Consider the following 24,212-nt stretch of genomic DNA (forward strand, 5'->3'; position numbering starts at 1 on the left):
CAAGAAAGTCTTTAAGAACATTAACCACCAGAAAACTGAAAATGCTGCTGTGGCTCAAGTGGTAGAGTGCTTGCCTTGAGCTGAAGAGCTCAGGGACAACGCCCAGGCAGATTTCAAGCTCCACAACCAACAAAAAAAATGAGCTATACAACTTGTGGGTGGAGACAGGAGGGAAAAACAGGGAAAGAATGAGGGAAGGAGTAACATAGTTTAAGAAGAAATGTACTCATTTTCTGATTTATGTAACTGAAACACCTCTCTACATCACCTTTACAGTAAGATATGTTAAAATGATAATACAGATAAGAACAGAAGGAATGTGGCTGGGTGAAGAGGGGGTTTCCAACTTTATCTTGGGCAATCAGGAGGCCCACTGAGTGAGTAGCATTGGATTTGACATGAAAGAGATGCACTTAGCACAGCACTCACTATTGTCCTAGTACAGTGCTTTCTGTGTATCAATTTGCTTCATTCTCACAAAAAGAAAATCCTAAAGAAGGTTAAAAAAAATACTATATATGCATCATAAACTAATGTTACAAGAATTCTAGGCCCCAGGCCACTTGCTCCATCAGACCAAATGAAGAGGCAAGTAATGGTCGAGATCAGAGAAAACAGATTTAATTAACATGAAACAGGCATGTCACCAGAAGAGGCAAGGTAACAATTTAACTCATCTTATATTTGGTCTTAGTTTAAATGGAGGAGGAAGAGTTGGAGGTAGGGGTACAGGTATTATAATTATTAAGCAGTCCCAGGCAATGGTGTGCTCTTGATGTCATAGATGGCAGCCATGTGTGGTCTAGTAGCTCATTGTCTCAGGATCAGCAGCCTTGTTATAGTAAGAGCCCCTTGCTGCCTGGCAAGGTATTAGCTCTGTCTCCTGTCTTAGAATGTCTAGCAGTCCTGTGGATCCTGAATTCCAAGCTTATTGCAAGGCAGATAGCCAAGAACAAAGACACAGACACAAAATGGAGGCTGGGATGCCTAGATTTCATCCTGCCTTCACTTAACTTCTGGGCCTAAGCCAGGAGTTGGCCCTTTTCACCAGATCAGCTTAGGGATACAAGTTACAAATGGGATAGAACTGAAGACCCAGAAATGAACCCACGGACCTATAGCCACCTAATGTTCTGTGAGGGAGTAAATAATAGAATGGAAGAAAGACAGCCTCTTCAGTAAATGGTGCTGGGAAAATTGGTTAAACACCTGTAAAAAAAAATTAAAGCTAGATCTTTATATATCACCCTGCACCAGAATCAACTCCAAATGGATCAAAGACCTCGAAGTCAAAGCAAATACCCTTAAAACATTACAGGAAGGAATAGAAGAAACTATAGGGCTCCTTGGCACAGGCTGAAATTTTCTTAATAGAGACCCAGAAACACAACAAATCAAAGAAAGCTTGGAAAAATGGGATTGGATGAAACTGACCAGCTTCTGCATGGCAAAGGACATAGCTAGCAAGATCAATAGAAAGCCCATGGATTGGGAGAAGAGTTTCACTAGCCATAAAACAGACAAGGGTCTCATATCTAAAATATACTTAGAACTGAAAAACTTAAATTCCCCAACAACAAATCCTCAAAGCAAAAACTGCTGGATTAATAAGTGGGCTAAAGACTTAAAGAGACATCTCTGAAGAGGAAATAAGAATGGTTGATAGACACATGAAGAAATGCTCAACTTCCCTAGCCATAAAAGAAATGCAAATCAAGACAACATTGAGATTCCACCTCACCCCAGTTACAATGGCTATAATCAAGAACTCTAATACCAACAGATGCTGGAAGGGATGTGGCCAAAAGGGAACCCTACTGCATTGTTGGTGGGAGTGTAAACTTGTTCAGCCACTTTGGAAATCAGTATGGAGGTTCCTCAAAAGACTCCACATAGAGCTCCCCTAGAACCACTTTTAGGCATTTACCCAAATGATCACAAGTCTATTCTAAAGCTACCAACACAACTATGTTTATCACAGCACTATTTACATAGCTAAGATATGGAATCAACCTAAATGCCCCTCAGTGAATGAATGCATCAAGAAAATGTGGTATAGATATATACAGTTGAATTCTATGCCTCCATCAGAAAGAATGGCATTGCCCCATTTGTTAAGAAATGGAAAGACTTGGAAAAAATTATACTAAATGAAGTAAGCCAGGCCCAAAGAAACATAGGTCCCATGGTTTCCCTTAATTGCAGTAATTAGTATAAGTGTAGTTCAAGCAGAAAAGGTCAAAAGCTATGTACATATGACCATATAAGATGATGTTAAGTGAAATGAATCCCAAGATAGGGATATAGGCAGGTTTTTTTATTTCTTGCAATTGTTTTTTAACATATTTGTAATGTACTATGTGATATTTTTTGTTTCTTTGAATGTTCTTCCCCTGCAGTATAGCCCCTGTTTTCACTTTTTTGATTCCAGTGTCCTGTATCATATATATATATATATTTCTAATTTGGGGAGGGGAAGGGAAATAAAATGCTGAAACAAGGATACAGGTAGACCCATTGTAACAAAAACAAAAATACAAGTGCCTCTAAGAAAAAAGTTGCATAAGGACATGTCTCTGGCAATCCAAGACTTATGCTCCTATGGCCTTCCAGAATCTGTGCCCTTGGCCATCACACATGATGCTTCTCCATATACTGTCTCCTGCTAATCTAGTATAAACTCTTCCAATGCAAAGACTGCATTTCTCATTGCAGAAACATCAGGACCTTGGACAGTGCTAGTGCACAGTATGTATCTAGTAAATGAAGGTTAAAAAATAATAATAATAAAATAAAACTCTTGTGAGGGGCTGGGAAGGTGGCTCAGTGGTAGAGTGCTTGCTTTTCATGCATGAGGCCCTGGGTTTGATTCCTCAGCACCATATAAGGAAAAAAAAAAAAAAAAGCCGGATGTGGTGCTGGGGCTCGAGTGGTAGAGTAATAGCCTTGAACTGAAAAGCTGAGGGACAGTGCCCAGGCCCAGAGTTCAGGTCCCATGACCGACTCCCCCAAAAAAGTCTATTGACTAACCTTGTGAAGCTTTAGTGCATACTTCCCTTCCTCTACCAGAGCTATCAGTGCCTCTGCATTCATCTTGGAATTTAGGTATATCTGTCCTTTTGGGGTGAATTTAATTTGAATGAATAGCTAGTGATTGAGCTGATGTGGTTTCCAGCACGGGCGATCAAACTGACTAATATTGTTTTTAAGGAAAAAATAAGGCTGGGCTGTGAGAACTGGCTTTTCTCTTGAGGCTCATAAACAGGCTGTGCAGACAGTTTCCAAAGAGAGGCCTAGGCTGCTGCTTTTTACAACAGCAAAAATAACTGGAAACGACCTTGAACAGGTGATACTGGAGAATAACTGCATGTGGATGTGTAGTTTTCTGTACATCTGTTTGTAAATATCGATATCCCATTACTCTATCCAGGTACTGCCTTCCCTCCCCTCCCTGGAGGCTCCCTGGTGCCTCTTTGCTGCCTCTAATAGTCACATAGAGCAGGAATATGTGGTTGGTCATACAGAGGAAGGCAAATGATGCAGTAAGAAGTAGATAATCTAGGGGTGTTCAGAGCTTCCATGAGAGGCCCTAGTAGCATACAGTACCCAGGGTAGAGGGTTTGGGACTCTGTCCAGGAAGATCCCACCTTCTAAGGACCCAAGGTAGGAATGGACAGGGTGAGAAGGAAGGAGTCAGTGTGTATCTTCCCAGAAATCCTCAGATGCAGTGTGGAGGGGGCAAGGCAAGAGTTTTTTTTATGGTACAGTAAGGTATCTGTCCATTGGGACTTCAACTTGCCATTTTATTCACACTACACATATGCTTAACATTTTCTTAAGCTTGATTCCTCTCTTTGTCTTCTCCCAGCTTTGCTTTCTTCCTTTCTTTTACGTTGATGCTCAACTCAGAAATAGTATAATGGTTAGGGGCATGGGTTCTAGAGAGAGGGTTAGACCCAAGCTTCAATCAGTCCTACTGGATCTGCCCAAAACTGGGTTGGGTGACTCAGTTTCCTTGTGTGGAGGATGAGGAAAATGGGAATGACCATGTCGTGGTAGGTGCTGTTGATGTGAAACACTTTAACTGAGCATTGCTATGGTCTTTTTCTTGGTGCTGTTGCTTTTTTTTCCTTTCTCCCACTGGCTTCCTGTGCCATTTCAGAAGGTTCTTGTTCTGTTCTCTCTTCAAGCCTTAAATGATATCTTTTAATTCACTTTTGGTATAATATCTATTCATCTTTCTTTGCCTCTTTGTCTTGTACCATCTCATTTTTGTGTATATGTGTACATTTTCCCCCTCTCTTGGATTACTTAGGAGGCACTAGGCAGAAAAAACTTCAGATGTATTTCTTTTGGGGCTCAAATATCTTATTAGCCCTCCAGAGGGTGTGTGGGGGGGTGGGGGTGTGTGTGTGTGTTGAGTCTTCAATAACCCATCTTGCTCCAGCTGTGCTCTGATTCCTCTTTAGCTTTTGTTTTTCATCTAGAAATTCAGTAATGGGTTGAACATACACTGCTTTGGATTTTTGGCTCAGGAGCCCTTTAGAATATTGATCTTCTTTTTAAATTTTGTAATTTAAATGCAGAGTCCTTTGCCCTTGTCAGAGGTTCTTAATGAAGCCCCAGCTGGAGTCTAATGCTGACGGCTGCAGACTTAACCATTCTTCTTTAGAATCTTCATCACTAATGATGCATTTCCCATTTAGATACTGAATAACACAGGCCTTGCTAAACCAAGTTTAGACCTTTCAGAATAAAGTTGGGTGTTAGGCAATCCAGAGAACCCAGCTGGACTCCAACTCTTCCTTCCTCCAAGCTTGTCTTCCTCCTCCACGAATCCATTCTTGCCCCATCTTTCCTGAACTAGAGAAGAGCCCCTGAATGTAATAGTTTCTCCCTTCATCAGGCACCAATGCAGACACAAAGCAAATAATCTCTTGTACACAATGTAATGAATATTTATATACATTTCCCCAAATGTACTGCTTTGTATAAAGCCTGTGGTGTTCAGTTTCAAGTTAATAACATTGAGTTGGATATATTCAATATGCTAGCACTGTAATGGACATATAATAAGTAGACACAATCTTCAGGCATCTGAAAATGATGGTTTAATAAAAGCAAGAGGAAGTAAATCTAGCTGATAAAGACAGGGTGTATGTTTCACAATTAAGTAATTACAGTGAAAAAGTAAAGTAATAAAAGAACTAAATGTAAGTCAATAAATAGCTCCTGAATATTTGAGTGGATTAATTTTAACTGCATTGAACTCAATGGGATAGATTTTAAATTCCAAAATATTCTGACCTTCTAAAACACCTTAAAGAAAACTAAAAGGTGAAATTTAAAAATGGGAAAGTAACCGAAAAAAGTACCTAAAGGGGCTTTACAACTCTAGTATCACACGTAAGTGCAAAAATAGGCCAAGGACATGAACAGAAAACTCACAAAATAAAGAACACATAATGATCAATCAATTTGAAAAATATTCAATAAATCAAATCAATACACATTAAAGTGTAACATTTTTAGCCATTAAACTAGTAAAAATCATGCACACACAAATACAAAGATGCACACACAAATACAGAGATACACACACTTACTCATTTTTGCCAGGATTTTCTTTGCAACACAAATCCCACAGGATAGATAAGGTCGTGAGGGTCCACAAATAGCTTATCGATACTAATTATGACCAAATCATCTGTATATATAAGAAATTTGTAGTAGTAAGAAACTCTACTCCACCAATGCTGAATACAAGCTCTGTAACACACACACACACACACACACATACACACACACACACACACACAAACACACTGATGTTTCACTAATGTATCAAGCACTAGCAGCTGAAGTAACTCCCCAGGCCTTCCTCCAAAGTGAGGTTAGTTAGACCTTGAGTAGCTACATTATTACTTAATTTGAATAGAAAGTCTAATTATAATGCTGATACCATGAGACAAGGATATAGCAGCACAAACTGTGTAACTCGGTTTTCAAATGTACTCTGTGTTCCATTAGGCCACAAACAACCCTATTCCAACACAATTCTTTGTTTCAGAGTCACCAACAACTGAACTCACTGACTTACATTTTAATTCATTGACTACAATCCAATGTGTTTGTTCTCATCCTCTAATACAACAGATTCATCTCTTGATTGATTCTACCTAAAAAGAATGGAAATTGGTAGCATCATTCAAGAGGAGGGTTGCATTTTCAGTATATATCAGGAGCTGTAAGAACTGTCTTATTGTTTGATGTACCCATTTTATGTCTAGGGAATAGATAGAAAGAGAAAGCATGATGTCTCATACTTGTAACTGGAAAATGTTGGGAGCAATCTAAGCATCCAACAGTGGGGTATCGAAGACAAGTAATTTGTTTTATTTTTTTTATTGTTGATACAATATGGATATTCTATATAGTATTGTTCCCCTAACTAAAACATAGTGTAGGAGATTATTTAATGGCATAGGAAGATAATCATAGTATATTACTAAATTAAAAACTGGTTCCCACTGGGAGCCAGTGACTCACACCTGTAATCCTAGCTACTCAGGAGGCTGAGATCTGAGGATCACAGTTCAAAACCAGCCTGGGCCGGAAAGGCCATGAAACTCTTTAATCTCCAATTAACCACTAGAAAACCAGAAGCGGAGCTGGTGGCTCAAAGTGGTAGAGTGCTCAAGGACAGTGTGCAGGCCCTGAGTTCAAGCCCCAAAACCAACAAAAAAGGAAACTGGTTCTTACACTCCATGCTCAGAGACTGTAGGTGAAGCTTAGTGGGAGAGTGCTTGGCATTTGTGAGGAACTAGGTTCTATCTTGAGCGCTTCAAAACAATCCCTATGCCCAGTGTATAAGGTGAACTCAGCTTCTAAAATCAAGAGGATAAAAAAAAATATTAGCTTATCACGTGTGATAGATACATAATCTATAAATATATTTATTAAAAATGTAGACAGACATTAGAAAAAGCTAGAAGGCCATATAGTCCATGTCAATAGTATTTATTGTTACAGAGTAGCATGGTAGGTTTTTATGTATTTAGATACATTTTACCCAACATGTACCCATTGTTTTTAAGGTAATTTTTTTAAATGAAGTCTTTTTATATAAATAATGTAGTATCTTACCTAGGATACACTGCTAAGTGGCTTAAAGGTAGCAGGGTAAGGAGAGGAAGGTCTATGGACAGCTTCATGAAGGTAGCCATTGAAGGGCTCAAGATTCAGGAGTAAGAAAACCGACTTTGCTGGGAGAGGATGATCTAAGCCGGAAGAGGCCTGGCTTGTTCCCCATTGCCTGAGTAGGAAAGGAATACTAAGAGCAGTAAGAAGGGTGGGAAATAAAAAACTTAGGATGCCCAGGATCTGTGGGTGTCAAACATTGACAATAAGAATCTGCACTTTTTCATGACTTGGGGTCATGATGTCCAGGAAATTTTAAAAGCGAGCGAGAACAGCTGTCCTAGGACTCCGCTTTCATTTAGCTGGCTATAATTTTGTTACTTTTCTTTCCAGAGAGGACTGCCCTTGCCTTCTAGATTTCCTGGGTGTTGGTTGTTGTTGTTTTATATTAGTATACATCCTATTTTTCTCTTTTTCCTGTCCCCTTTTTGGCTCAAAAGCAAAATTGGTGAGACAAAGTGAAGTGGAGAGGTGAGATAGAGGTCCCTCCCCATCTCCATGGCTGACTCTTCCAGCCCTGCCTGCCTGCCTTGGAATTCTCCACTCATGCTGGTTCACCAGGGCATCTGGATCACAGATAAAGCAATGGTAATTCCACTGCGCTTGGGCAAAGGTAAAGCCAGGTTTGGGGACAGTCTCGTTAAAGTTTCTTATTGCTCAGTCTATGATGTGCCTCCAAGATGGCTCTCACTCCCACTCTGACCATTGTCACTGTATGTATTTCTTCTGTGGACAGTGCTCCAGATAATACGCTTTCCACTCCCTTCTCTTCAGCTGCCACATCAACCGTATCCTGGAGTCCCCCAGGGGCAATGCTCTGCTGGTTGGCGTAGGTGGGAGTGGCAAACAGAGCCTCACAAGGCTGGCGGCTTTCATCAGCTCCATGGACGTATTCCAGATCACGCTGCGCAAAGGTTACCAGATCCCTGACTTCAAGGTAAACAGATCCACTGCCGTGGGGAGAAGCCTTGGCCTCTGTCGTCACCCACAGCTCCCTGCCATTCTTCTGTGGTTCTACAGTCCCCTTGCCCAGAACTTATTCTTAATTGTCCATTTTGGTCTTCGTGTCTGAACTGGTAACAAGAAGGGCTTTTTTTCTCTCATTAGAATCAGTCTCAGAAGAGTGGCCTTGGCAAGGTCACTGGAGATGGAACATCAACACGTTCCCTTACATCAGTTTTAGCACACAGCTTGCTAACTCTTCTAGTAGCCATAAGAGGAATTTCAACAGTCTGTCCAAGTTATATAAGAGATTCATAGTTTAGAAGATGGATTCAGTAACCACTGGCCTCTGCGACCTGTACTGACATTTCCTGTTTTTAAGTGGCAAGCATATAGGACTGATGATGCATGTTGCAAGAAGTAAAGAAAGACATTATATGTACAACCTTCAAGGACTGTTTTTCCAGGCTCTCCCTTTTATCCAAGGCTGCAACCCAATCACAATGTGAAGCCTTGGTGTAATTTCCATCTGCCTTGCCCTTGCTGTTCTTGGGAGAAACACACCCATTCCAGCCAACGAGGGGAAAGGTAGATACTCACTTCTGCTCTGAAACCATAGCTCAGCCTCTCAAAGCTGACTATATCCAAGGTCACATATCAGACTCTAGTTAGGTTTTTCTTTAATGCTTCCAAAAGAGACAAAATTAAACAGTGTGGTAGAAATTATGCATTTACAGAATGATAGAAGACAGTGGTTTTATACTAACACCTGGGTTATGTACTGGATCTTCTAATAATACTGATGCCTGCATCCTACCCTGAGATGTTAATATTTAACAGATGTGGGGATTAGCCTGGGTATAAGGTGTTTGTCAAAATATGTCCCAGATGATTTTAATGAAAACTGAGAGACACCATCTTAGATCATTCTATAAAGGTAAGACCCATTGATCTAAAAGGGAATGCAGTTATCTTTACAGCAAGGAGGGTGTTTGGACTTTACAGAAGCGCTGCAGTAAGATTGTTTGAGGCTGTTAGGAAATGATCCCTGAGTGATGCTGTAGAAAACAGACCAGGGTAGGGGTCAGTGTGGACCTGAGGGGTGATGTAGCAAAGGATCAAGACTTACGACACTTGACAAACTCAGGACTTGACATTCTAGCTTAGCACTACAGCTTTCATAGGAAATATACTATATAGGAAATATACTATAGGGGTGTGTGTGTGTGTGTGTGTGTGTGTGTGTGTGTGTGTGTGTGTGTGTGTTCCCTAATAATTTTTTTCCAACAAAAGCTTTGGTGGAGTTACTCATAACAATGCAAGATGCTGTTATAAGATATATTCATCCTCAAAGAGCTAGCCCCAAATCTCTGTCTCATTGGTCACGACAAAGAGTCACTTGTTCTCAAGAGGAAGTTTCTTCCATGAAGATACAAATGAAAAGATCACCTTTGTCCTTTGAGAAGACCCTTTGTTCCCTTTTTGTACGAACAAGGGAATCCTGAGCTAGCGCAAGAGCCAACAAGACTTATGAAACCAGGGTCCTCACTGTGTAGTTCTCCTTGCTCACCTCCTTTGACATTGATGTCCAGCATTGACGCACATTTTCCTGTCTGTTGGTACAAAATACCACTCCTCCCTACCTCCCAGCATAGTCATGCTTTATTTCCACCAAAGTACATAGGAAAATAGGTCCATTCCTAAGGAGTAGATTGGGGAATCTCCCTCAAAAATGTCCTTCTTCTCAGAGATTTCTGATTTCAATGTTTCTTCCAGGTAGATTTGGCCAGCCTGTGTATGAAAACTGGTGTGAAGAACCTCAGCACCGTGTTTCTCATGACTGATGCCCAAGTGGCCGATGAGAGGTTCCTCGTGCTCATCAATGACCTCTTGGCATCTGGTAAGGGACTTCTTTCGTTTGTAGATCTGGGTTAGTCAAAGGTGGAAATATGTTTGATCCAAGTCAGAAAACTTGGTCACAGAAATGAGGGAGAAAACTGATACCATGAAGGACTGGTTTGTTAAAGTCCTTCCTATGATTGGTTCTATGCCAGCTGCTCTGACTCATAGATTCTACTTCTATTGCAAAGCATATGGTAATCTTGAAGTTATCTTAGTGAGACCAGAACTGATTATGGGAAGAAGAGTAGGCTCAGGGGCCTGAGGACTGCTGAGCCCAGAGAGGATTCTGTTCTGTCTCCATACCCATGGCAAAGAGAAGCAAAATGCATACAGGATTTCAGATAGATTAGGCATTGACAGAAGATAAGCAGAGTGAGTGTGCACATACATTTACAATAAAACGAGTTCAGATTAACAAGTAAACCAAGGATTTAGAATCTTGTAGAAGCAAAGTAAGAGCAGATATAGAGCCAGCCACCAGCTGGCTAATCATGATTAGCCAGCTAATCATAGCTACCCAGGAGGTTGAGATTTGAGGACAGAAGTTCAAAGCTAGCCTGTGTAGGAAAGTCTATGAGACTCTTATGTCCAATCAACCACCAAAACTCCAGAAGTGGAGCTGTAGCTCAAGTGGTAGAGTGCTAGAATTGAGGGGGGAAAAAAAACCTTAGGGGCAATGCCCAAGCCCTGAATACTGGCACAAAAAGAAAACAAAAAAAAATTCCAGCAGATGTAAAATGCCTTCACACAGTTTTCCTTGGTCCCCAGTGACCTTGACAGAGATTGTCAAGTACCCTATGACACTAGCTATACAAGATAGAAGTGAAATGAACAGCTCAATTCCTATTAATTCTTACTTTATGGGGTCTTTATTTCGGAATTCAGGACTATGTCAACCATTGCACAATTATATAGACATAACATGTTTTCCTAAGACAATAGAGTACACGAAAAGACTACATATTTCATGCACAAATCATTCATTTATACTGGAAGCCAATGCCACACCCCTCTAAATCCTAGCTACTCAGAAGGCTGAGACCTGAGCATCAAGATTCAAGGCCAACACAGTCAGGAAAGTCTGTGATGCTATTATCCCTAGTTAACCACCAAAAGGCCAGAAATGGAACTATGGCTAAAGTGGGAGAGTATTAGTCTTCAGCAAAATTCCAAGGGACAGCACCCAGGCCCTGAGTTCAAGCCCCAGTATTGGCACCAACCAAAAGAAAGAACACATATTATTCCCCTTGGTCTCCAATGACCTTGACAGAGATCACCAAGTGTCCTATGACACTGCATGTATGAGACAGGACTTCATTGGAAAGCTGAATTTTCACTTTACAATCCAAGTTTTTTAGGAATTCAAAACTTATGCGAACTTTCCAAAAACATACAGGCACATCATATTTATATGTAAAACAAAAGAGTACATAAAAAGACATCAAATTTTGTGCATAAATAATACACTTATGCCAGGTGCCCATGGCTCACTCCTCTAATTGTAGCTACTTGGGAATCTAAGATCTAAAGATAGAGATGTAGAGGCAACCCAGGCAGGCAAATCCTTAAGAGACTTCTTTCCAATTAACCAGCAAAAAGCTGGATCTGGAGGCATGGCTTAAGCGGTAGAGCCAGACTCTGCGTTCAAGACCTAGTATATAATGTGCATATGTTAATTAAAGGGAAAATATATACTATACTGGCTCGTAAACTGAATTTCACATCTGCAAAACTGCTCCTTCATCTAGGCAAAGAAAACAGTCAATATACAGATGTTCCTGGAAAAAAAAAGTCTGCTTCCAATTCCTCTGTGTTCTAAAAGCCCGTTCCAAAAGTGTTCCGCTGAATATTCTTTGGTTTATGAAGCCCAGGGATGATCACAAGTACCTTTCTCCATCCTCTATCCCATGTTATCATAGGTGATGCATCTCAGGATGGCTTATCCAATCCCTTTTCAGAATCAAGGTCTGTTTCATATTTTATGGTGGTATTGTCATTCCATGAAGAGCTATGCAACTGATCATGACTGGGCATTCTCTGGCTCTTTATTGGTTTATCTCTAATAAGGACCCACATTCCAGGTTCCCTACTCTGCTGGCTCCTAGCATGACACTGATCCCACACCCTTATCTTTCCAGACCTATGCCATTTACGTTGGCATTATGTTCAGGAGTTTTCCAACCAACTCTCATACCCTCCCCCCTCCCATACATGAAACTCTCCCCTTCCTAGATAGTGTCTGTATGTAACATCTCACCGCCATACTTAACTTACAACATTGCGGTACCTTTTGTATTAAATGAGTGAGGGATTCAACTGGTCTCCCATCCTAAAGCTATCCTGAAATCTAATTTCAAAAACAACCAAGAGAAATAAAACTGTGCTTCCCACAATGTATGGCTTTGGAGATGTCAGGCAGGCTGCCAGCCTCGCTCTGAATGTCCCTGGCTCCCATCCAGCCAGGTCACCTTCGCCTAAAACTATGTCTGAGAATAAGAATGGTTACACTTTTTGCCAATGGAAGTTTTAGTCCTCAATTAAGTATCTTCAGCCTTTCCTTTAGAAGACCACTTTTTAAAATGAATTTCTGAAGTTTCTCCCACCGAAAATTTAATGCAGTCAGCTTGCTCCAAAGTGGCAGAGTTTCCGACTCGCAATTTCCTTTTAAGTCTTCCATAATAAAAAAAAAAAACCAGCATGATTTGCATAAATATGTTAAGAAGGTAGGAATATAGTTAAAATTAATGCTTTCTTCCTCTAAATTGTCTTCTTTATTTTTAACCCACTTCAGCAGGGAAGATTAGAGTATATCTTCATTATATTATTCTCTTACCAAGGTATCATTTCTGACTAGAAAGAAAGCAAATGCCAGTCGAGCCAAAGCTGGAGGGAATTCTCACAATCTCATTCCCTTCTAAATGTTTGTCAATCTCTGTGATGTTATGCAATGACTGCATCTTTGAAAAGTACACTAGAGTGTAGGAAAGTTTATCTTGGGTTCCCTTACCAATAACTTGTTACTCTGTAATGATTTACTGTCCTGGGCTGGTTGGCTACAATGGTACCGTGAGTGCTCCCCCCAAAATGTCTCCTTCAGAACACCAGTCATTTCATGCCACAGACTATCCATACACTTTTAGCTCCCTGTTTTATCCCTTGGTATTCTGATATCATTGACAAATTCATACCATGATGATGTTTGGTGTGTGAATCCCACTTATGACGCCAACCACACATTTCAGAAGTAGTCTTTATATAAACTGCATCTTAGATGGATTACAGTTTAATAAAAAGAAAATAAATGAAAAATAGTTCTTGGTCCTACAGAATTAAGAAGAGTGAGGAAAGAAATGTAGGAGAGGAATGGGTAAGAATGTTGAATGACATTAATCAAGACATAGTATACCCATAAACTGCTGTGTTGAATGGCAATTCCTTTGTACAACTACTTAAATATCATTGAAAAAAATAGTTCTTGACCTTATTAGTAAAAAGATACCTAATCATACTTAGAGCAGCATGGCCACCCAAGTTAAAAACAGACTTCCCATCTCTGGGCCACTTCCCCTAGCTGTCAAGAGAATGACCTTGAGGATCACTCAGCTGTTAGTGAAGCTATGCATGGAATGTAAGCATTGGCTTGACCTGAAAAGTTCCATCCTCACTATGACCTCTCTGTGACCTAATTTATCTAATTTCTGAAGAATGTATACTTATCATCTAACTCTAGTATTTTGAAAATGCCAGAAAGATATTTTCTTTCTGTCCATAATCCAAAGGAAAGTCCCATCCAAATCTAGGGAGAAAAATAAGAATTACCCCTTACCCCTGGATTTCCAGGGCAGCACCTCTGTCTCCAGCTTTCCAGCCTCCCAGAAATCTTATTTCTACTGTGGCAGCCCAAATATCACTAACCAAGGAAAAGATCTAGCCTCATCCAGGTGTAATGTTTCTTCCTATGACAGACGCCATACTTTATTTCATTTGGAATCTTACTTTAGCAATTTTCTTTTGACTTTTCAAAAACCTTAATTGTTCTCCCCCAAATTATGATTTCTTTTCTTTGGTCCTGTCTAGATCATTTTTTGTGTGTGTGCTGTTCCTGGGACTTGAACTCAGGGCCTGGGTGCTATCCCTGAGGTTTTGGGGCTCAAGGCTAGTACTCTACCAATTAAGCCACAACTCTACCTCTGGTTTGGGGGGGACATAATTAATTGGAGATAAGAGTCTTAGAATGCTGGGCACCAGTGGTTTATGCCTGTAATCCTAGCTATTCAGGAGATTTGAGGATCATGGTTCAAAGCCAACCCAGGCAGGAAAGTCTGTGAGGCTCTTATCTCCAATAAACCACTCAGAAAAACTAGAAGTGGTGCTGTGGCTCAAGTGGTAGAGGGCTAGCCTTGAGCTGAAGAGCTAAGGGACAGCACTCACAACCAACAACAACAAAAAAAGTCTCAGGACTTTCTGCCTAGGTTGGCTCAGATCACCATCCTCAGATCTCAGCCTCCTAGGTAACTAGTATTACAGTCGTGGGCCAGCAGAGTGTGGGTCTTTATCTTTTATTCACTCATCTACCTTGCAATCAGTTATTTAGTTCCTATTCTCCAGTCACTAGATGTTGGGCTCTGATGGCTTATTTAGACATGGGTTCATGGGGAAGAGTTACAGCCAGTTGGCTCCTCTTCTCCACCTCTGAACAAAGCTGTTCTTTTTATAGCTGGTCATCTTTCTGGTTTTGAGAATTAGATCCAAGATTGATATGTCTGTGATCTATGAGAATGAAGTGTGGAAATAATTGTCACACATTTGCCATTGGATGGTGTTTCTTCTGGGAGCATCTAGAATTTGGCTTCCTCATAAGACCGTTGTATAAACTGAATTCAGGATTCGTTTCTCAGGAATTTCAACAAAGCAATACAACACTTTGGAACCAAGGAGCAGCCACAAAGCATACACTTGACCTCCTAAACATAGAATTATTACTCAATAATTCCATTAATCACAGACAGTAGAACTTTAACCATGTATCTGACTGATTCTCCATCTGCAAAATAGAAATCCCAACAGGGTTAAGCAAAAGGTATGCTTAAATGATTAGCTTTTTGTTTCCTGCTTAAGGTAATAACATCCCACAAAGTTACACAAATTTTGTGTCTCTTTGGAGTTCCTTAAGTTGCTGACCTCCCTCCTCCCAGATCCAAGAGACAGTCAATTATCATTAATGTTCCTCTCTAATAATTTCTGACTCCATATCTTCTTTATTCTGGCTGCCTCGATTATGTCATCTTTTGCTTTGATGAAGACACTTCCTAACTCTCCTCCTAGGTCCCAGTTAACTCCCTAGTATTCTAATATAAACTATATGTAATCCAAACCATAACTCCATTATTACTTCCTATCTGGATACAGGATAAAACCCAAGTGCCTTTGTGTAGGAAAAAAATGACTTTGACATTCTCTCTCCTCTCCTTGTTAACCATACTTCCCTGTTACAACTTAGCAATTCCTGGCTGAAGTCACACAACATGTTGTTTTCTGATGTCTTTACTCATGATGTTCCTTTTGAGTCTCATTCTATTCCTTGGCCTAGATTAACTTCTACTCACATTAGAAGACTTGCTAAGCATTTGGGGCTCATACCTATGATCCTAGCTACTCAGGAAATGGAAATCCAAAGGCTCATTGTCCAAAGCCAGACTAGGGAAGAAAAGTCCAACAGAGTCAACTCCAAAATAATGAGCAAAGGGTGTAGTTCAAGTAGTAGAGCACCAACCAAGTGAGCAAGCCAAATGAGAGCAAGGCGTTGGGTTCAAATTCTGAAATTGCCAAAGAAGAAGAAGGAGAAAGAGGAGGGGGGGGGGGGAGGAAAGCATAGAGGAGGAGGAAGGGCAATTGGAAGGAGAAGGACAAAGAGAAGGGGAAGGGAAAGGGGCAAGGCAAGGCAAGGCAGGGCAGGGCAGGGCAGGGCAAGACTGGGCAGGAGGCTAGGGGAGAGAGGAAGGAGAAAGCAAAGAAAGAAGACTGGTCTTGAGCATTAATTTTCTAGTAAACTTTTATTGACACTGTCTCTTCTTACTATAGTCCTCTCTGTGGAGCAAAAACTGTCAGCAACTGCACATCATCATATTGAACTGAAATATGATTCATGAAAGGCAAAGACTACATTGTAGGTGTGGGCTAATGCCTACCACCTGGTTAGAAACCCTAGAGACTTTTCTCAGACTATATTCTTCAAAGAACAAAATTTGTCATTTTTATCCACTCTCCTCCATATTGATGGGTTTTTAATGTTCTCCTTTAATATAATTTTATTGTTATTATTAAGGAGTTTACAATTTTATAAGGGCTTACAATTTCATAAGTTAGGTAATGAGTACAATTCTTCTTGGACAATGTCATGCCTTCCTTTGCTTTTCCCTGTTTTCCCTTCAGTCCCTGTACACAAGTTGCACAGTTCATTTTCTATATAATATACATTGGATATATGACTGCATTTGTTCACCCGCCCTCTCTCCACTTCTGAGCCCCCCATTTGCCCTCTCTAAAAAGACAACACCAACAATAATGACAACAACAACAACATGCTTTCTCTTTCTTTACAAAATATTTTGGATCATCAAAAGGCAATAAAACCAACAATGGTGCAATTATAAATGACGTTGCAAAACAGAAATTTTTATTGTACAAGAATTTCTGTAAATAGGTGCTCAAAATCTGGATGACTAGATTGTCTGACATGTGCTTTTTGAACTTTACAAATGAAGCACCTGATTGCTCCCCAAGATAAGTATGCGCAAGTAGTCTCTGGCCAGTAGAGGTTGAATTCTTATTCCTCTCAACCCCCCCAAAACTTGGTTTGTCTAACAATTTTTGACATTGGGAAAGAAACAAAGTCGCATTGTTTCCATTCCCCTTTTTGCTAGTGATATTAAGTATGTTCAATGTATCTTGGCTATTCCTGTTCCTCTTCTGAGTTGCCTATTTGTGGAGCTTGACCTTTGGCTCTTGGAGTCTCTTTTCCTTGTGGCTATGTAGGATACTACACAAGATACTAACCCTTTCTTCATAATATGTGTTGTAAATACTATTTGAAAATCTGTGTCTGACTTTAGTCATACCAGTTTAGTTCTGGTGTTTGAAAAGTTAATATTTTTTTAATGCTTTGTGTTTGAAGGGTCATATTTAGAAATATTATCTTATCCCAGTGCTTATGTTTTTATTGAAGTTATTATTGTCTTGTTTTTCATATTTATGTCTTGGGCTCTTTCCTTTTGTGGCAGTAGTGGGGTTTGAACTTAGGGCCTTAAATTTGCTAGAAAGGTACTCTGCCACCTGAGCCATACCTCCAGCCCTGAAATTTTTTAAGTAGCAATCTCATTGTATTTTGACACCAACATTAAATCATCCTGACATCACTTACTTATCAGTTTAACCCTCTTCATGTCAATTTTTTTATGTCAGTCTCCTATTTGTCACTAGGTCTTTTTCTAGGTCTTTCACATTTGTTTGACTTCCTTATCGAACAGCAATTTCACGTTGCTCTAATGATCTCAGCTACATAGGGAGACTTCATCTGTGACTGGAAGAATCCTACCTTTGGTTCTTTCTCAGGAATAGCCTTCCTTCACCTTTTCTCTTCTGTATACATTTTTATTTTTATAGCACGTCTCCATCTTTAATATATTACTTTATATAACTATATGAAATACCAAAAACCAGTGATCCTTTGAAGTGTATCATTCATTCTTCCATATAGTGCCTTACAAGAATCCTATTGCAATCATCACAGTTTGAAAATTGTATTGACTGGATAATCTGAAAGTTAATTTACATCCCAATATATATATTTAAAATCTAAAGACAGGTTCTAGTCCTACTTGAGCCTCTGATTTTTATACCTTTTATCATTACTTGCTAAAGGGATGTAAAGAAGTGGTATCTTTATAAAAGAATCTACAAAATTACATTGTTTTAAAATTGAGTATGGGTGAAGTTCATTTTCAACATAGTGTTTTGTACATCTCATGGTTACAATGGGTCAACCTGTATCCCTATTTAAGCATTTTGTTTTTCCCTTCCCCTCCCCAAGTGGGGGAGGGAGAGAGAGAGGGAGGAGTTGGGGAGGTGGGGAGGGAAGGGATAGTAGGGGAAAACTAAGGAGGAGGTAACAATGCTAGATAGAAAATGTAACCCCTCTGTACACTATTTTTACAATAAAAATTGAGTATGGGCAATTAACACAACATCTAAGAGGAACCAAGTTCAAAGTGCTCAAGAATGACTCTTACGCAGCCTTAGAGACCAAACATCTACAATAAAGCTCAGTATATCTAGAAAGAAAGAGCTAGAGATATTTATCTTTGTTGATTAAAAATATCTTCTGTTCTAAGAGAAAGTACTTGAGAAAATGTCCAATCATTTTTCTTTTATTATAATTTAGCTTTTATTACCTTTAAATAGTTATACAAGGGAGTTTCAATACATGTTAGTTTATAAGTGCAGTGCCTCTGTATCTGCACCTGAATGACAAACCAATATATTTATTCTCAGCTTTTCATAATCAACTGACAAACTATTCACAATATAGTAAACATATTAAATGGTTAAGTGCCAGCTGAACACACAAATTAGGCAAGTTTACAGCTCTAGGTTCAAACCTAAGTAAAAGGAAAAAAAAAAGATTAACATTAGTATTCTGTTAATGGCAATATACATTGGATCAATTCACCAGGAGAGTAATAGCAAATTAGCTAGTAAAACTGAAATTTCACATATTCAGTTATTATAATTATACTTTTTGTCTGTTATGTAGAAAAATTATTGGGCAGACAAAAAGAGAGAATGGGTGAATACAGTCATAATAACAATGTATATATATATATGAAAATGGAACCAGGTTTCTTGAAATGAGAGATGGGAGAAAATGATGGATGGAGTGTCATCTATGTTTTAGGATATGTTTGTCAGGATCAAGAAATGAAACCTCTGAATATTTGTATTGGAATTGTATCTTTGTAATTGAGAGGGTACTACACCAATCCCCACAAGCACAAGATTTCTCTTCACCTCCTAAGGCTTGCATTTTCTCCACTATAGTCTTAATAGGAATTAAGATCAGGTATATCTTTTATGTATTTGTTGCTTAGCTGTCTATGGTTTTTGTTGGTATTCTATATAACTTTTAGATTAACTCTACTTCTTGGCTGGAAAATAGAAACATGATTTAATTTCAAACATTGGTTTTTCTACACAGGAAACATGTTATTGAAGTACTGATTGTTTATGTAAATATTCTCATAGATTTTCCAGGTATGAAATCAGATTTGAAACAATAATAATTTTATTGCTTTCTTAACTATCCTTATATATCCTTACACATTCTTATTTTTTTTTCACTTTTTGCATAGTCTGGGATCTATATAATATTGAATAGAAAAATATGTTAACAGCTGTTTTTTATCATACTTTATTGAAAAGGGAATATTTAACATTTTACTTTTAGCTTAGATTTTTGCTTTGGATTTAAGGTAGAGGTCTATATTATTCCAATCAATATAAACCTATTGTTTCCTAGTTTGCCAACATTTTTTATTATTATCTTTAAGTTGTTCACAAAGAAGGTGCCATTTAACAAAGCAGTTTATGAATACATTATTACATCACCCCACTGTGAACATTCTTAGCCATCCTTCCCCTATTGATCCCTTCCCTCATTCTTCTTAATTTTTTAGGATATATATTGGGTTCTTGACTGCATTCTACTCTCTCCTCCTCTTCATTTGTCTACCACTTTCCCTTTGACCCCACCCCTTTCAAGGACTTCTTCTTGGGGTGTTATTTTTGCTGAACTTTTATTTTGCCTTTCTAAGGAATTACACTATTTTAGATCTCCCTTGATTCTACCATATTTCAGTTAATATATTTGTATATACTTTCATACCACCCAACTTATTTACTTATATAAGTTAACAAGCTAAATGTAGCTTCCACATATATGGGGAAACATGCATCCTTTGTCTCTCAGCCTGACTTACTTCAGTTACCATAATTTTTTCAAGATCTTTCCATTTCTTCATGAACGCTACAATATCATTCTTTCTAATGCATGAGTAAAATTTCATTGTGGTATATATACTACATTTTCTTGATCTATTTTCCCACTGAGGGACATGTGGATTGATTCCAAAGCTTGGCTACAGTGCTGGTTATGCTGGTGGTTTTACAGTATCCTGGTTTGGGTAAACACCCAAGAGTGGAATTGCTGGATCATGTGGCAGTTCAAATGTTTAATTTTATGAGGGCCATCCACACTGCTTTCCAGAGTGGTTGGACAAAAAATTCTCTGCATCTATTTAAATAGTCATACATTTTGTTCTTTATTAATGTGAATTATTTTCATAGATTTTTTTCTACTTTGTAGCTCTCTTTGAATTTCCAGGATAAACTTGACTCAGCTATCATACATTGATTCTTCTGCATTAAGATTTTTAAGTTTTGATGAATTAGTGAGATTGAGCACATAATTTTATTCTCCTATACTTCTTCATTAATACAATGTTTTATTTCCTTTTCAAATCCTTCATATTGGGGAGGGGGGTTTGGGGGGATGGTCATGGGGCTTGAACTCTGGGCCTGGGTGCTGTCCCTCAGCTCTTCAGCTCAAGGCTAATGCTCTACCACTTGAGCCACAGCACCACTTCCAGCTTTTTGTGCTTATGTGGTGCTAAGGAATGAAACCCAGTGCCTCATGCATGCAAGTCAAGCACTCTACCACTGAGCCACCTTCCTAGCTCTAATTTGTTTTTTTTTATTAAAAAAAGCATAGTTGGGGACAATGTTAATGTATATTTCTGCTGTTGTGAGTGTGTGTCCATGTTTGGAAACCTAATCTGTGACAGAAAAGTAACTAGGCAGTCTTCGTGTACATTCCTGTCATTACAAGTGAGATTAAAAATCTATTCATATATCCAAGAGATATTTTTATTTTCTTCACTATGAACTTCTCCTGAATCTCTGTTGATTTACTGATCTTTTATTTGTAGAGAATTCCTTTACATGGTAGAAACATCGACTATTAACCACAATGTGAGCTGATGCGTATTTCTTTCATTTGTCTCTAAGTTATGTTATTGTTGTGTTATTTATTTTTGATTTTTTACCACATTTTAAAATATTTTTATGTTGCCAAATGTATCCATTTTTTCTACCTGAAATTAACTTTCTTTTTCTTAGTGATAGAAATATGTATGTGTGTGTGTGTGTGTGTGTGTGTGTGTGTGTGTGTGTGTGTGTGTGTGTGTGTGTATATATATATGTATCTACACACACACACACATTCATGTATATCCCAAAGTAGTTTCCATATTTTCTATTATTTTATGTGGAGTTTTTTTTTTTGCTTGTTTGTTTTCTTTTTTTGGTTGCTCCTGGGGCTTGAACTCAGAGCTGGCACATTGTCCTGCAGTGTTTTTGCTCAAGGCTAGAGCTCTACCACTTTGAATCACACATAGCTTGTGTAGTTTGTAATTGATTACTTTTTTTATAATACTGGGATTTGAACTCAAGGCTTTGTGCTTGCTAGGCAAGTGCTTTACCACTTGACTCATCTCCTATCCCTAGTAGTATATAATTGGAGATAAGAGTCTCTCAGACTTTCCTAACCAGGCTGGTTTCAAACAATGATCCTCAGCTCTCAGCCTCCTGAGTAGCTAGGCTTATACGTATAAGACACCAGCACCTAACAATTTTTATGTTTTTAATAAGAAAAACATTGATCCATTTACAGTTTATCTTTTGTCCAATACAAGAACCCAATCTAAAATGTTCCAGATATAAACTTTGCAAATCCCGTATAATAAATTACTGAACAATTCATCATTGATTTCAACTATCATACTTACGGTATGCCGAATTCCATGAAGCTCTGCCTGCTGTCTTCCTTCCTCTCCAATAGAAACTGATTGCTTGCTCTTCTTAAATAGACCCACTATCGGTAGGTGTCTTTATGGTCCTTTAGATGCATAGTCTTATGCATAAATATATTTTCTATTTCATACTAAATATTAAGCTCCTTGGGAGTGCACCAATACACAGAGCCAACCACAGAGTCGTTAGTAAGTAAATGCTTTGAGAGAGAGCATACCATTCATGTGTTATAGGATGATCTGCTCCTCACTGATCCTTACTCCCCATGCTATCACTAACACAGTCCCTTCCCTCTCTGAATTTGTTGTACCTTTTAAATTATCTTTAAGTAGTTGTGCAAAGGGGTTTCAATTCAACATGTCTGTTTATGAGCACAATGAATCTTGATCCATGTCATCCCTTCCATCATTCTGTTCCTCCCCATCTTGACCATCTCACTCATCCCCTCAAGTTACCTGCTTCCACTCACAGGTACATGGAATATTATGTCTGTATTCACCTACTCTTCCTTTCTCCATTCATCTGGTTGGTGTACTAATAGTATCTATCCAGTGTCAGCATAATGTACACCAAGGTAAGATTACCAATGTCTGATTGCATCATTAAGCAAGATGCCAGCACTGCCCTTCTGTGTTCCACTGATTCCCAGGAGAGATCCCAGACCTCTACTCTGATGATGAGGTTGAGAACATCCTCAGCAATGTGAGGAATGAGGTCAAGACCCAAGGTCTGCTTGACAACCGAGAAAACTGCTGGAAGTTCTTCATAGAACGGATCCGAAGACAGCTGAAGGTAAAGAAAAGTTCCCCACCTGCCAGAGATAGTCCATGAGAGCTTCTGCTGGTGTCGTGGACACAGCTGTCTTTACAGACTATCTAGGAATAGGTGGTGTAGGTACAGCACCCTCTTCAGCCTGAAGCACCATTACAAAGGTGCCATTCTCATCTCCTTTATGATCCATGTCCTTTGATCCATGGTGATGCATGCATCAGATCTTGAGCTCATGGCTAGAAAAGCTCACTAGCTCACTGTTGCATGTGCAGCTCAGTTTTCTAGGACAGCCAGAATCCAGAGCCACATCCTCTGCTGTATGTCTCTCTCTGATAGCTTCTCATTTCTTCAGGTGACTCTCTGTTTCTCCCCTGTGGGGAACAAGCTAAGGGTTCGAAGCAGGAAGTTCCCAGCCATTGTCAACTGCACAGCCATCGACTGGTTCCATGAGTGGCCTCCACAGGCTCTGGAGTCAGTCAGCCTCCGTTTCTTGCAGAACACAGAGAACATTGAGGTGAGAAGGAGGAGGAGATTCCTCCGGGTCCTCCCCACCTTGGGACACAAGGAATTCAAGACCCAAATGTCAGTGTTAAACTTCAGCCTGACACAGAGCTGTTGAAACACAACTTTCCATATGATGAAGGATGAGTGGAGTGGATGGTTGCCTCAGTCTTTATGTAGAGATGACTCCCTGTATAGAGATGACTTCCCGTGTAGAGATAACTTCTTGTTTTTTAGCCTGCAGTGAAGCAGTCCATTAGCAAGTTTATGGCATTTGTGCACACAAGTGTCAACCAAACATCCCAGCTGTATCTGAGCAATGAGCAGCACTACAACTACACAACTCCCAAGTCCTTTCTGGAGTTCATCAGACTCTACCAGAGCTTACTGCACAGGAACAGGAAAGAACTGCAGTACAAAATGGAGCGGCTGGAGAATGGCTTGTTGAAGCTGCATAGCACTTCTGCTCAGGTGAGGGACACACCCTCCTCTCCTACCTGCAGAAGGAACATTCCCCTAGCATACTGAAGGGATCAAACTCTGGAAAATCATTTATATCATGTAGAGTTCTCCAGGGACCCGTGAGGCATCAGAACCTGTACCAAAAGTTATGGCTGAATTCCCCCAGTAGAGGCACACATCTTCCACCTTAGATCTGGTTTGCTAACAGCTCACTGAGCCTGGAATTTCTGGAGGGACCTCTTCTCTCTCCCTCTTTGCAACCTTTGTCTGCCCCTCAGCTTTCTTCTCCTCTCCAATTCGCGTCCATTCTGTTATAGTCTTTTTGATGTGTCACAAGGAAGTTGTAACCTGAGGCAACACAGTATTTTGTAGAGAAAAGAGTTTATTTTACTTACAATCCGGGAGGCTTAGAAACATCAGGAACTATTGGCTCCACTGACAGTCTCCTAGCCAATGTTGAGGACATGTGCAAAAGAGGGACTAAGGGAAGATAATGACAATTCATCCTC

The 24,212-nt window shown here is 39.4% G+C and overlaps 1 protein-coding gene across 2 annotated transcripts in view; it reads left to right on the forward strand.

Moving 5' to 3' along the window:
- Nucleotides 1-24,212, forward strand: part of Dnah9 (dynein axonemal heavy chain 9) — a 339,142-nt gene that overhangs the window by 208,621 nt on the left and 106,309 nt on the right. For both annotated transcript variants that reach the window (XM_042693416.1, XM_042693426.1), the window contains 5 exons: nt 7,975-8,137; nt 9,919-10,042; nt 22,619-22,761; nt 23,093-23,254; nt 23,479-23,712. In XM_042693416.1, coding sequence (XP_042549350.1) covers nt 7,975-8,137; nt 9,919-10,042; nt 22,619-22,761; nt 23,093-23,254; nt 23,479-23,712 — 826 coding nt within the window. The remainder of the gene's footprint in view (nt 1-7,974; nt 8,138-9,918; nt 10,043-22,618; nt 22,762-23,092; nt 23,255-23,478; nt 23,713-24,212) is intronic.

This window comes from Dipodomys spectabilis, unplaced genomic scaffold (assembly GCF_019054845.1).
Source record: "Dipodomys spectabilis isolate Male_0828 unplaced genomic scaffold, ASM1905484v1 ptg000004l, whole genome shotgun sequence".
In the NCBI taxonomy this organism is placed as follows: Eukaryota; Metazoa; Chordata; class Mammalia; order Rodentia; family Heteromyidae; genus Dipodomys; species Dipodomys spectabilis.